The sequence below is a fragment of the Marmota marmota genome, unplaced genomic scaffold (assembly GCF_001458135.2).
Source record: "Marmota marmota marmota unplaced genomic scaffold, marMar, whole genome shotgun sequence".
Classification (NCBI taxonomy): Eukaryota; Metazoa; Chordata; class Mammalia; order Rodentia; family Sciuridae; genus Marmota; species Marmota marmota.
The window spans coordinates 56,779-70,432 of record NW_026000258.1 but is presented as its reverse complement, the minus strand read 5'-3'; the positions used below and the strand labels follow the sequence as shown (position 1 = coordinate 70,432).

The 13,654-nt window shown below is 41.5% G+C and overlaps 1 protein-coding gene across 1 annotated transcript; it reads left to right on the top strand.

The window, feature by feature from the left end:
• The first annotated feature begins 1,219 nt into the window (after nt 1-1,219).
• Nucleotides 1,220-2,017, top strand: LOC107160877 (transcription factor E2F6-like). Its single transcript, XM_048796795.1, has one exon. The coding sequence runs from the start codon at nt 1,220-1,222 to the stop codon at nt 2,015-2,017; it is 798 nt and encodes a 265-aa protein (XP_048652752.1).
• Nucleotides 2,018-13,654: the final 11,637 nt, after the last annotated feature.

Below are 13,654 nucleotides of genomic sequence, written 5' to 3'. Positions count from 1 at the left end.
ACACAATGCTCACTCTGCCATTTTTCAGGAATGTTAAGGTGGTGCTGTGAGCTCTGCCATGAGTTCAGGTGCCAGAGAGCTTTCTGCATGTGCAGAGATGATTGTGCTTGTATGTTCATGGCCCAGAAGGTGGAACCTGTTCCAGTGTGGTGGCTGGTGTATGTGTGAACTCCTGGGGAAATCCTAGTGTGCAGCAAAAAGCATCCTATGCCCAAGCACTGGAATGGTGAGCAGTACTCTACATGAACCTCTGGTTGACAGCAGATCTTGGTGGCCTCGAGCTTGTGTGATATTCCTGGATATGTTATATAAATGACTTGCTCCCTGTCTATATTTGTCATTATCTACAGTGGATATAAAGATGCAGGAATTTGCCCTCCCCAAAGCTTTAAACTTAGGTACAACCTTCACAACATGACTTCCTGCTCCAGTAAAGAGAATGGAGTAATTTTCACTGCTCAGCCCAAATGCCAGCTTGGAGCTGGCCAAGGCAAAATTACTTAGGTGCTGCCTACACAGCCATAATGCAGGAGCCATGGATTTCCATCCTGGTTGTAACACACCAATAGTGGGGAAAGTACTTATATCCTTTGGGTCTTTGTCCTTAACTCTAAAATAGCAGTTGCAGTGCTTCCGCTAAGTGCATTGGGAAATGAACGAGATAATGTATGAATGAGAGAACATCAGATCTTTTTTTTAGTTGTAGCTTTATTTTTTAGACACTGTAGCTTTATTTTATTTAGTTTTATGTGGCAAACCAGTGCCTCTTAAGTGCCAGGCAAGTGCTCTACCACTGAGCCACAACCCCAAGGAGATCATCCGATTTTTAAGTGATCAGATGATGTCACTCAAGAATGGTGTGTGTGTGTGTGTGTGCCACTGAATTGTGTATGTTAGTTGTATTCTGTTTCTATTGTCTATTGTAAAACTGTTGATGGCGGGCCCTGTGTGTGGGTGCCTGTGGTCACCGCCCCCCCTTGTGCTGGCAGCAGGAGCTCGCCCCTAGTGGACCACAGGGTGGCAGGACAGTGCAAGGTGGTGCAGGGCTGCGGGATCAGGGGGCGCTGTGAGCGGACCAAGGGTAGACCATGTGCTGGGCACCCGGAAGCCAAGCCTGCGCGTGGGGGTGGCGCTGGAGCAGGCCTGAGCAGTGGCGAAGCTCCTGGCGCACGAGGCGTAGCAGCTCCAGGCAGCAGCGGCTGGTGAGAACACTGCCCCCATGGACGACGCTGTGGAGATGCTTTGCCATTCCAACAACGTGGAGATCCTGCCACCGTCAAAAATACGGAGGAATTTAGAAGGTAATGTCCAAAATGCCTCCGGGAGTAGAGCTCTAAAAGGGAAGAAACCTCGTTTTAATGTGTCACTGGTTTGTTTAACTAAAAGATTTACGGATCTCATCAAATCCGCTCCCGGGGGCATCCTGGACTTAAACAAGGCTGCGACAACCCTGGGAGTACCGAAACGCAGACTCTATGACATTACGGGTGTCTTGAATGGAATTGACTTCGTGGAAAAGAAATCCAGGAACCACGTTCAATGGACAGGATCTGACCTTAGCAACTCCGAGGCCTTAACCCAGAAACAGAAGCTGCAGGAGGAGCTTGCAAACTTAGCAGCAATGGAAGGTGCTTTGGATGAGTTGACTAAGGATTGTGCTCAGCAGTTGTTTGAGTTAACAGATGACAAAACCAATGAAAGTTTGGCCTATGTGACGTATCAGGATGTCCTCAGCATTGACGACTTTCATGAACAGATTGTCATTGCCGTCAGAGCTCCAGAGGCAACCACGTTGGATGTTTTAGCTCCGGGAGAGGACAGTCTCACAGTTCACGTAAAGAGCACCAGAGGACCCATCGACGTGTACTTGTGTGAAATGGAGCAGAACCACTCAAGTGGCGAGACATCTGACGGAGCAGAGACCTCTTCATCTGAAAGCCAACATCCAGAAGGCCATGAGGAAGGGGAAAACTCCCCTCAGCAAAGTGAAGATTTGCCTGAAGTAAACAACATTTGATAGCATTTGAGGATTGATGGATTGAATGTTTTTCACAACTTCCTATTTGGATGAATGGTGCGTAGATTTGACTCTGAGAACAAAAAATCATCCAGGAAGTTCTCTCCCTCTCAGCAGCATTAAGGCCAGTAGTCTCTTTGACTAGCTCCTTACCTAGATGACTGGATAACTATGGTTTGTGCATTCAGAACTAATGCTTTTAAAATTATTCACTGTTTGGGGGAGGGAAATTGACATCTTTCCTCCAGGAATAACTTCATAACAAAGAGGATCACAGAACCAGATGGTCAGGTCTGGCACAGACAGTTTCTGGTATAGTCTGTGTCTCTCTCTCTCTTCTCCCCCCGCCCTTTTGTTTCTTTTTAGCTATCTAAAATATCAGGATTCAATCTGACCTAATTATAAAGTCATGAAATATAATTTGCTCTAATTCAGTCCCCAGTATTCCTTAAAGTCATGAAATATAATTTTCTCTAATTCAATCCCCAGTATTTCTTCATTCCCCTCCTCTCCTCCCTCCCCACTATTCCCTTCCACCTACTCTACTAATCTTTCTGCTATTTACTTTTTTTAAGAGAGAGAGAGAATTTTTAATATATATTTTTTTCAGTTTTTGGTGGACACAACATCTTTATTTTATTTTTATGTGGTGCTGAGGATTGAACCCAGCGCCCTGCACATGCCAGGCGAGCATGCTACCGCTTGAGCCACATCCCCAGCCCCTGCTATTTACTTTTATTTCTCTCTTTCTTTTTAGTTAGTGTCTTGTGGATACATGTAATGGTGAGATCACTGTGGTATAATATGTACATAGGAAAGTTAGGTTAGATACATTCCGCTGTTCTTCTCTTATTCCATCCCTCTCTCTCTTTCCTCTCCCTCAATCCCTTTGATATGGTCTACAGATCTTCTAGTTTGCTGGAACCCAACTTTTCACTTCCTTTCTCTCTCTTTTTCTTCCCACTTATTTTGGACTAGCTTCTGCATATCAGAGAAAATTTTCAATGTTTGACTATCTGAGTCTGTCTTATTTAACTTAGCATGATAGTCTCCAGTTCCATCCGTTTACAAGCAAATGCCTTAATTTCATTCTTCCTTATTCTGAGTAATATTTTATTGTGTATATATATCACATTTCTTTATTCATCTGTTGAAGGGCACTTATTTACAATAGCTTGGCTATTGTAAATCATGCTGGTATAAAGATTGATGTGCTCTGCCTTCTTTTAAGCATTATGTTGTATAGCACAAAATAATTGCCTTACACTACTGGTTCACATTTGCAGTTAAGTTGTACATTATGTAGGAGTATACATGGATCTAAATACGGTGTTTCTGTGTATATCTGTATGATGTTTAGATTACTTATGATATGTGTCTAAATGACATTTTCACCTTGTATAAGCCATTAAGGCATATATGGAAGGTTACAGACAAATGCTTGTATTTTCTTGTATGAGGGTTACAGGAGAGTTTTCTAGACTTTTACACGTAGAAGTATCATAAATGTTCTATACATTTAAATTCATGGATTTAATTAAAGCATTTTAATGTGGTTCCCAGTGCTGAAATTGAAGTCAAATACTTCTTGATGTCAAGCTACCTACAAAGCTATTGTGTCCCAGCAGATTGGTGGCATACCCCAAGGCTTTAGGGGAAAGTACAGAAATGCCATCAGGTAATAACTTAATTCACTAAGACATGAATTCCATCATGAGAAATTGGAAACTGTGTTAAGCTTTTGTGATGTATGTCTGTTTGCAACCTTGCTGCTCAGTCAGAGGAGTTTTTCTATGCATGAGTTGTACTCTGCCCTCTCTCCAGCTCCATCCCCACTCCAAGACCTAGCTATTTCTACCTCAGTGGGCTGTGCCTCAGTTTACTCAGTAATTTACCATTAGATTGTGACTCCATGAGGGACATGCATATAAATTAAATCACATAGTATGTTAATTGTGAATAAAATTTCTTTCACTAGGTATGCATTTGATTTTCAGCCATGTTCTTTTATTTATTTTATTTTTTGTGGTACCAGGGATTGAATTAGGGGCATTCAACCACTGAGCCATGTCCCCAGCCCTGTTTATTATTTTATTTAGAGACAGGGTCTTAGGGCCTTGCTAAATTGCTGAAGCTGGCTTTGAACTCACGATCCTCCTGCCTCAGCCTCCCTTGCCACTGGGATTACAGGCATGTACTACCACACCCAGCACAGCCATGTTCTTGTGTATATCAGTAATTTCTTCCTATTTACTGATCAGTAGTATCTAAATGTATGTGCATAGCAAGAACAGTTCTTTCATCTATTTTTCAATTTAATGGTGTTTCAGTTCTTTTCAGGCATCAGTAATTATGAATAAATTCATCATAAATATTCATCAATAGGATTGGAGTGAACATGAACATTTTCTGTTTGTCATTCTGGGGATCAAAACTGGGGTCTGATCATGGTAAACATGGTAAACATACCTCTACCACTGAGCTATGTCCCCAGAAACTTAGTATAACTTTTTATTCTCACAGAGAAAATCTTATAGTGGGATTTCTGGGTTAGTTAGTAAGCAAATATTTCATTATATAAGAAAACTACCAAGCTGTTTTCCAAAGTGATTATCATTTTTCTGTCCCCTGTGAAAGCAACCTATGATAGTTTCAGTGGCACTGCTTCCTAGAGAGCTCTCAGTGATGTCAGACTTTGGGGGTCCTGTGTGTTTAGGGAAATTTAATTGAGCAGGGGAGAATTTCTAGCATGTTAGAATAATATTGTGTTTGTGTATGTAGGATGAGGGTAAAAATAAGAAGCAACTTTTTCATGGCCACAGATTTAACATAAAATAATTTAGAAGATTTAGAGTATTCTCTTCAGTGCTTAGGTGTTCAGATACCTTCACTATTACACAGTTTTATGTCAGTAGTGAGAGTATGAGCACAAGCATATAAAATACATACAGTAATACTTGCCCCCTCTACAGCACTGAAGTATATGTATGCATTACTTTGCTAAGGCTGCATAAAAGAGTAGCACAGATGGGTAGCTTAAACATCAGAAATTCATTTTCTCACAGCTCTGAGGCTTGAAGGCCATGGCCAAGGTGTCTCTGAGATTGGTTTCTTCTAAGGCCTGCCTTCTTGATAGATAGCTATTTTCTCCCTGTGCCTTCCCATAGCTGTCCCTCTATATCAGTCTGTAACTGAAATTCCTCTTCCTATAAGGACCTCTGTCATATTAGATTATGGGTCAGTCTATTGTTCTCATACAGTTTAATGACCTCTTTAATGACCTTATCACAAACTCAGTGACATTGTATGATGCTAGAGATTAGGATGCCAACATATGGATGGTGAACAGACACAACTCAGTTGATAAGACTTTGTTACTTGAACCTAATATTATCTTTTGTGATTGTTAACATAATTCATTTTATTCTTGAAATTTACCTGCAAGACAGGAGATGTTCATGGAAGTTCAGAAGCTACACCTTTTACTGAGCTTTGCCAGGAATGCAATTATTAATCAAACACACACACAAAAAAAAAAAAAAAACTCCTGTGTTTTTGAGTGAACTGAAGCTGAGACATGAGGTCAACCAATTTTTGTCATAAATGAATTTGTTACATTGAAACTATAAATGCTCCATATCAATAAAGAAAATAATAAAGGATAATGGGGTCTTCAGAATCTACACACATGATGGGAATCACACTGAATTGATTCCAATTCAATATAACTGTTCAGAAAACCACAAAAATTGCTGCTGAAGTCCACTGCCCCCCCAGAGTCTGGGGACAGGCCATTAGTAGTGGACTCCCAAGGATGCTGCAAACATTCACATTCAGACCTGCCCAAACCTAACATTTGCAAATATTTGTTGAAGAAAAAATTCACGTCTTCTTCTCAAATCTCAGGTGAGAGCATATCATGAACAACGCAGGAGAGTTGTACAGTAACACTATTTGCAAAAGATCCTGAGACATTAGTCGTCAAATTTATAGCATGAGCTGTACAATGAGGAGCAGGAAGAGAATGATTAGGAAAGCCCCTGCAAAGGACTGTGCTCAGGGTTAATGAGAATACAGAAGGCTCCTGGTGCCTCAGAGTTTTCCCCTGTAAACTAGTGACAAAAGTAGAATTTACAATCTTGGTTTTGGTGAGAAAATCATGATCCACATAAAGTGGTCAGGCAGTGGCTATCATTAGAATCATGGTGTTAACATCAAGGTGTGCTGGGTTCATTGTCTCTGTTTGACAAATAATTGAACAACAGGACACAGAGACAGCAAGCAAGAAGTAGGTTTATTGTACAAGCAACAAAGATACAGAGATAGACTTTTCCAAAGAGAAGAAGGCTCAAAACTGGGACTCTGGTGAGGGAGTTTTAGCCTGTTCTTTTTATGGTCTTTGGAATTTCCTCCTTTCTTTATCTCCACCCATGTCCATGGATTCCTCACTGTTATTCATCGGTGCCCCCTCTGTCCACGTGTCTATTTTAGTTTTTTCTACTGGATTCCACTTCGGAGCATGAATACAAAAGCATCTGTCTGATTGGGTTCTCTGCTTGTGTTTGTGAGTGCTTTTGTCAAGCAGAAAGTTGACCTCATCAGAAGACCCTCTCCGTGCTCCTTTGTTCTGGTCCTACCCCAACCTCCTTATTTGCCCTGGCTTCCTAAGCCCTTCTATATGTCCCTCGGTGGTGAAGAAAATGCAGATTGTATTACGATGGCTAGTTGTATCAGTCAGTGTTATCCTGAGAAGTAAAACCTATTAAATATATGCAGATGTAGATGCAGGCATATATGGGGGCATTTTTCTGGTGATGGTCTTATGTATACCTGGACACTGAGAAGTCCCACAATCTGCTGACTACAGGTAAAGAACCAGGGAAGCCAGTGGTGTAATTCACTCTTGAGTTCAAAGGCATTAGTCCCGGAGTCTGAAGGTCTAAGTACCTGTAGCTCTGAGTCCAAGGGAGGAGAAGGTGGGTATGCAAGCTCCAAAAGAGAGAGGAAATTAGCCTTTCCTCAGCCTTTGTTTCTTTGAGGGCCCTCAAGGGGTTGGATGATGACTACCCACACTGGGTGAGAGTGAATCTACCTTATTCAACCTACTGATCAAATGCTAATCTCCCCCAGAAGCACCTTCACAGACATACCAAGAAATAATCACAAGCTCTGGGTACTCCTTAGTCCATTCATGTCAACACCTAGAATGTTACACCACAATAGCATAACAGAAGTCACATTATTAATTGACTATAACTAACATGTTATTCTCTTGATTAGGATGGGCATGTTGCTCAAGGGAAAGTCCCATCGTGGCCTCAGCATTGGAACAGTCACAGTTACCATAAAGACTGGCTGAAGGAGCATATGTGTGGTGGGCAGGAAAACAACCCCATATATGTCCACATTGTAATCCCTGGAAGCTATTCTAGTGAAGAATGACAACAGTGGGCATGCACTGGACCATGCTGTGTTCCAAGTGTAGCTCTCAGTGACTGCCATGTCATTTAATTCCCTCCTGTAAAGGGGAGCATTATTAACCTGATGCATTACCCTGATGAAAGATCAGCAAAGGGAGGCACAGAGCAGTTAGGTAGATTGCTCATCATATGACATAGCAACAATTCAGTTCTGGACTGTGACACTCCAATCTCTGCTCTGGCTCACCCTACAAGCACCGAATCAATCAAATATGGGTTTGGATGAAGAGCCTTACTTTTTCCCCATAGTCCACAGCTACCATGCCTGAGGGAGATTAGCCCTCTTTTATGAATGAGGATTGGAAAATCAGACAGGACAGATAAATTGCCCAAGTTCACATAGGTCAAAATCTGGGTGCCAAGTTTTTAAATGAGGCTCTCAAACCAACATGTTCCATGCAATTATGAGTATGATGAGATCAAAGATGAAATGAACTTCAACATCTGAGTTCAATATGGGCAGGTCCTGTCCATGCCTTTTGGGACTGATGTCCCCTCCCATAGCCACCATCATGATACATGTGGTAAATAATTTGCTACATTATCATCTGTAAAAACATTGTGAGGAAGTTTCTTTAGCCTCCAGGACAGAAGGCAGGACTCTGAGCACAGAAGTTTGAAGGATGTAGGCCCCCTGGGTGTTCTAGACCAGGTAGCCAGGATCCCTAGGAGCCTGTGTGGAAGAGTCCCAGATGATCACTTTACTCCTACTTCTCCTGTCACTCTTTAGTTGATTTTGAAATCTTTTGTTGCCTGAGACTTACATAAAACACAACAGTACATATTAATAATGAACAATAAGTTATATATACATGTGACAACCAGCAAATTCAAGGCCATTGTCACCATCCCAGAAGTCACTGGGTCTCTTTCCAATCAGGGTATTTTTCCTCATTGTTACCCATCTTCTTTCAGCCTCTCCCCTCCACCCCAATCCTTCCCTATGTCTGTAGCCCTGCACTCCATCAAAAGTAGAAAGGTTACTATGGCCATAGTCACCAAATTACAATTTATCATCCATACAGAAGGTTATCTAATGCTGGTGGCATCTTCCATCTGGTTATGATACTAAGTTCTATCTCTTGTTTCAATAGAAGGCCATCCCTATTTTAGAAATTACAGACGTGAGCAAGGGAACAGGATCAGGCACGTCACTGAGTCCTGATCCTTCATCTATGACATGGACCTAGAACCATCTTCCTCACAGATTATGGGGGAAGTACAGATGGAGACACAAGGATTTTTTTCAAAGAGTGATATGTGCCAAAACCTGGGATTAGGCTTTACTAGGATCATAGGACCCCTTAATATCCAGGATCCTACCAAGAACTTCCCACCTTAGTGTATTTGCACATGCTGTCATTCTGGTTGGAATTCAGTTCCCCCAATTAACTGCGTGTCCTGCTTCCTCGCTTTCTCAAAGTTTCTGCTCAGTTAGCACCGTTTCAGGAAGGCCTTCCCTGTACACCCTGAATAAAAAGATGACATCTTTCCCATTTACCCTTTCCCCCTGATCCTGCCTTTCCTATGTAGTACTTGCCACTCTGTAGTATTTCACAATAAATTATATATGATCTTACTCTTTGTGTGTGTGTTTGTGTGATACTCAGGTTTGAACCTAGGGGTGCACTACCACTGAACTACATTCCCAGTCCTTCAGATTTTTTTTTTTTTTTCGAGGAAGGGTCTCAGTAGGTAGCTGCATCTGGTGTTGAACCTGAAATCCTCCTGTCTCAACCTCCAACTCACTGGAATTACAGGTATGTGCCACCTAGCCCAGCAAGATCTTATTCTTTTCTATTTTGTTCTATATTGCATTCCTAGATCCTAGAACATTGCTCAGGAAATATTACTTGTTGAAGTGTAGCTGGAAAGCAGAAACTTTAAACATAAAACTGAGATGCACAGTTTCCTTCCAAGAGGATTTTGATTAGGTTTAAAGTGAGTCTTGACAAAACAAAGCATCTCAAGGTTTTGAAAGAAATTTGCATGTCTGTTAGGCTTAAAATATCATGGTTTACTAGTTGATGATGAGTGTCAATCAGGTGTGAACTCTCAACATTTTGGACCAGAGTGGACAGTCTTCTATCCCAGGAATGACTATGATTTGCTCTGTGGTTGTTTCCAAGAGGCAAATAATAAATATTTTTCAGTGACATATCCACAAATGATATCAAAGGAGGCACCATAACTTACAGGAAATGAGGTGGTCCCAAATGCAAGGAGGGACTGAAGGTCACATACACACCATGTTCCTAGACAAGGCAACCAAGTCAAAGAAATCTCATTTTGACAAGTTTGTAGATAATTACATAAGACAAATTTTCACTGTATATTTGGACACTGATCACATTGGCAAGTCAGATCAAGGCCATAAATGCTTTCTGTATTGAATTCTGAATGTGACAACATTTCTTATGCTGGGCATAGGTGTCCAGAAAATCCAGAAACCATACATCTGAAGAGATTTTTGATTTGAAGAAACAATTTTTACACTTTTGTGAGTTGTTTGTTAGAAGTTGTTTGCTATGCCAGTTTTCTCTGTGCAATGCCCATCTTATTGTCTTTCTGTGAACAGAGGTGATGACAAAGGTCCAAAGTCAATTACCAGAGAAACTGAAGCTGTATCTGACTCAGAGAAAACAAAGGAATGGAATTTGAGACACAGGCTGTTTTGTGGGAGGTCTAACAAAGACACAAAACTGTGAACCCCAGTAATATGTTTGTCACAGGAGCCCTTGTGCATGCACAGTTGGGTGTACACACATGTATTCAGGAGCCATTCTTACAGTCTAGCAGAGCAGGATAAATTGGGCTTTAGGTACCTGTGGTGGCTGCTGGAACAAGACAGCAATGCAGGCAGATGCCAGATCATGAAAGGTGAACAAGTGAGGCGTGGTTTAGAAAACCATTACCTACTTATTTTTCAAGGTGGTTTCGACATATCATTATAGGTAAGATATGTGAAAAACTACCTGCAAATGGCATGGGAAATCTGTCTCATCTGAAAGAGGGTAAAGCCTCATTTGTTTTGGATAACTATGCTAGTACATCACTGAGTCTTTGTGATTCTGCTAACTTAGGAAGATGCTCTGGAGTTCAGCAGATGCCAAAATGACACCTCCTGTTAAATTTTTTTATTTGTTATTTTTAGTTACACATTATAGTAAAATGCATTTTGACATATTATACATACATGGAGTATAACTTCCCATTCTTGTGGTTGTACATGATGTAGAGTTTCACTGGTCATGTATTCATTTATGAACATACATAAGTGATGTCCAATTAAGTCTAGAGTCTTTCCCATTTCCCCTCCCTTCCCTTCATTCTCCTTTGTCTAATCCAATGAACTTCTATTCTGCATCCTGCCCTTTTTTATATGTTAGCATCCACATATCAGAGAGAACATTCAGCCTTTGGTATGAAATGGCACCTCATAACCATCACAGTGGGAGGTTGACTACACACATTGGTCTTCATTTACACCAGCTTAGGACTAGAAAAATCACAGCTGGATCCAGTTAAATAGTACAGGAATTTACCCACTGAAATAAGAAATGAACAAACAGATGGAAAGATAGTGGTATCATGCAAAGGACCACTGGCATCAGCACCCATGCAGGGCTCCTGGCCACCCATCCATGCAGGAATCATGGATGCCACTCCCATGCATAGGAACTCCAGCCACCACTCCCGTGTGTACCCCCATCTACCAACGTGGGGCTCCACCAATCACCTCCATCTCAGAACTCTGTAGCCACTGCTATTGTCCCCTACACATGGTAGCCTGCCTGCACCTGGGGACATTGCAGAGGGTCTGGAGAGAACTGTTGAGAGCCACAGCCGAAGGGGCCCCAGCAAACTTCCAGCTGCCAGCAAACTTCCAGCTGCCAGCTGATGATTGGCTCACAGCGGCCCCAGCAACATCTAGCTGATTGGCTCCTCGGCCCCAGCAACATCTAGCTGATTGGCTCCTCTGCGGTGATGCTCATTGGGCTGTTTCCCTGCCCTTTCAGACCACGGAGCTGCTCATTGGGGGACTTTTTTGGCTCCGCCCACGTGACCCAGCCAATCGGCCTCAAGAGCAGGAGGATTGTGGGAGGTGGAGAGAAGCTTGTGGGGGAGAGAGAGGCTTGTGGAAAGCCGGTGGTGGCAGTTGAGGCTCTGAGGGTTTTTCCTGAGAGGCTGTTTTGTTTGGCGTGTGTGGTTCTAAAAATAAAGTTAGTTTCTTTTGACAAGTGGCTCCTGATTGTGCCCAGCCAGACTGCGGCAGAGAACCATCAATCACAAAACTGCACAGAGCTCACCTCTGAACACATCACCTAACACCACCACAGGGCCCCAACCAACCCAACACCCCATCGCTGAAAGCAGCCTCCTCCATCTTGGGACATCTTCATGGCCATCTTTAGTTGGGACAACTTCCAGCTTGGAACACTGGCTAGGCAGTTACTTATAGTCCCCAACTCCCCCCTCTCCCCGGCAGCCGCTAACCCAGCACAGTGTACCCAATACAAAACAGTTCATCAAGACAGGTGCACAGCCCCCAGAGCATAACCTTCAAGACATCCGGAGAAAAAGGTTCCTGAATCAAAGTGTGAAATATGATATATCAAGAACTATGTAATGTTTTGAACAACCAACAATAAAAAAATTTAAAAAAGAAAAAGGTTCCTGATTGGGAAGTAGAAAGGGAGAGGGTGAGTGAGATACAGTTTAGAGACTAATTAATTAGAGACCAGGAATTGTGAGATCTACAGGTGAGATAATGAGATAAGAGCACATCAAAGGAGCAGGCCCCAAAGAAGATCCTTGGGATGCATTCTCCTATTGGGGACCGGCAGGTGATATATTCCAATTCCAGGATCCCTGCAACCAAGACCAACAAAAACAATCCTTGTATCTTCCTGAGATTTTTTTTCTCCCTCTCTCTTTTCCCACCTCATATCCCCAAAATTTGTGAAACCAAGTACTTTGCATGAATTAGGCTAATGAGGACTGGGATACCTGAATAGTATATTACAGTTGTGTTATATATTCCCTTATCTCCTATTTTTACTTTTTTTATATTTTGTAATATTTATGTTTGTTTGTTTGTTGCACCCTATTCCCTTCCCACTTTCTTGTCTCCCCAAAATCAATTCCTCTTTCTTCTCCTGCTACTAACCAACTTCTTTAGATCCCTCTTTTATACATCCTAATATCTAATAGCTCTATATCTTCACCTCCTACCCCCTCAACATCTCATTGTACACCTTACCTCCAGTTATTTGTTGGAGTTCAGTATCTTTCCTGATTCCTTTCTCATCCAATTGGTGGGGTTGTCGGTTGTTTGTTTGTATCTCCACCTCACAATGGTGAAGTTTACCAGGGTAGGAGGATTGATCACAAAATAAAAACTTCCATAATAAAAAAAAAAGTTAAAAAGAATTTACAACTAGAAAGCCTGCACTAGAGAACATCCACAGCAAAATGTTCCATGAAGAAGAAATGAAAAACAACAGTAATGAAAATCAGCAGAGGGTGGTATTACACAAAGGAAAAAGTAATCATAGGCGAAACCAAGTCAAGGTAAATAACAAAATAAACAAAAATATAAATCATGTCTCAATATTAACCCTAAACTCACCAATCAAAAGATATAGACTGACAGATTGGATTTTTAAAAAAGACCCAACAATATGCTGCCCCCAGGAGACTCATCTCATAGGAAAAGGAATCAACAGACTGAAGGTGAAAGGTTGGGAAAAATCATACCACTCATATGGTCTGCAGAAGCAAGCAGGGGTTTCCATCCTCATAGCAAATAAGGTAGATTTCAAGCCAAAGTTAATCAAAAGGGATAAAGAAGGATGTTCATAATGCTTAAAGGAACCATTCACCAACAAGACATAACAATAATAAATTTATTTGTCCCCCAAAATGGAGCATCTTCATTCATCAAACTCTTCTCAAATTCAAGAGTCAAAGAGATTACAACACAATGATGCTGGGTGACATTAACACGCCTCTTTCACCACTGGATAGATCTTCCAAAAAAGCTAAACAAAGAAACCATAGAGCTCCTCAATAATATAATCAATAACTTAGATTTAACTGGTATATATATATATATATATATATATATATATATACACACTATTTCATATATTTA

Excerpts from the sequence above, each read along its gene's own strand:
- LOC107160877 (XM_048796795.1), top strand. The coding sequence starts at position 1,220 with ATGGACGACGCTGTGGAGATGCTTTGCCATTCCAACAACGTGGAGATC.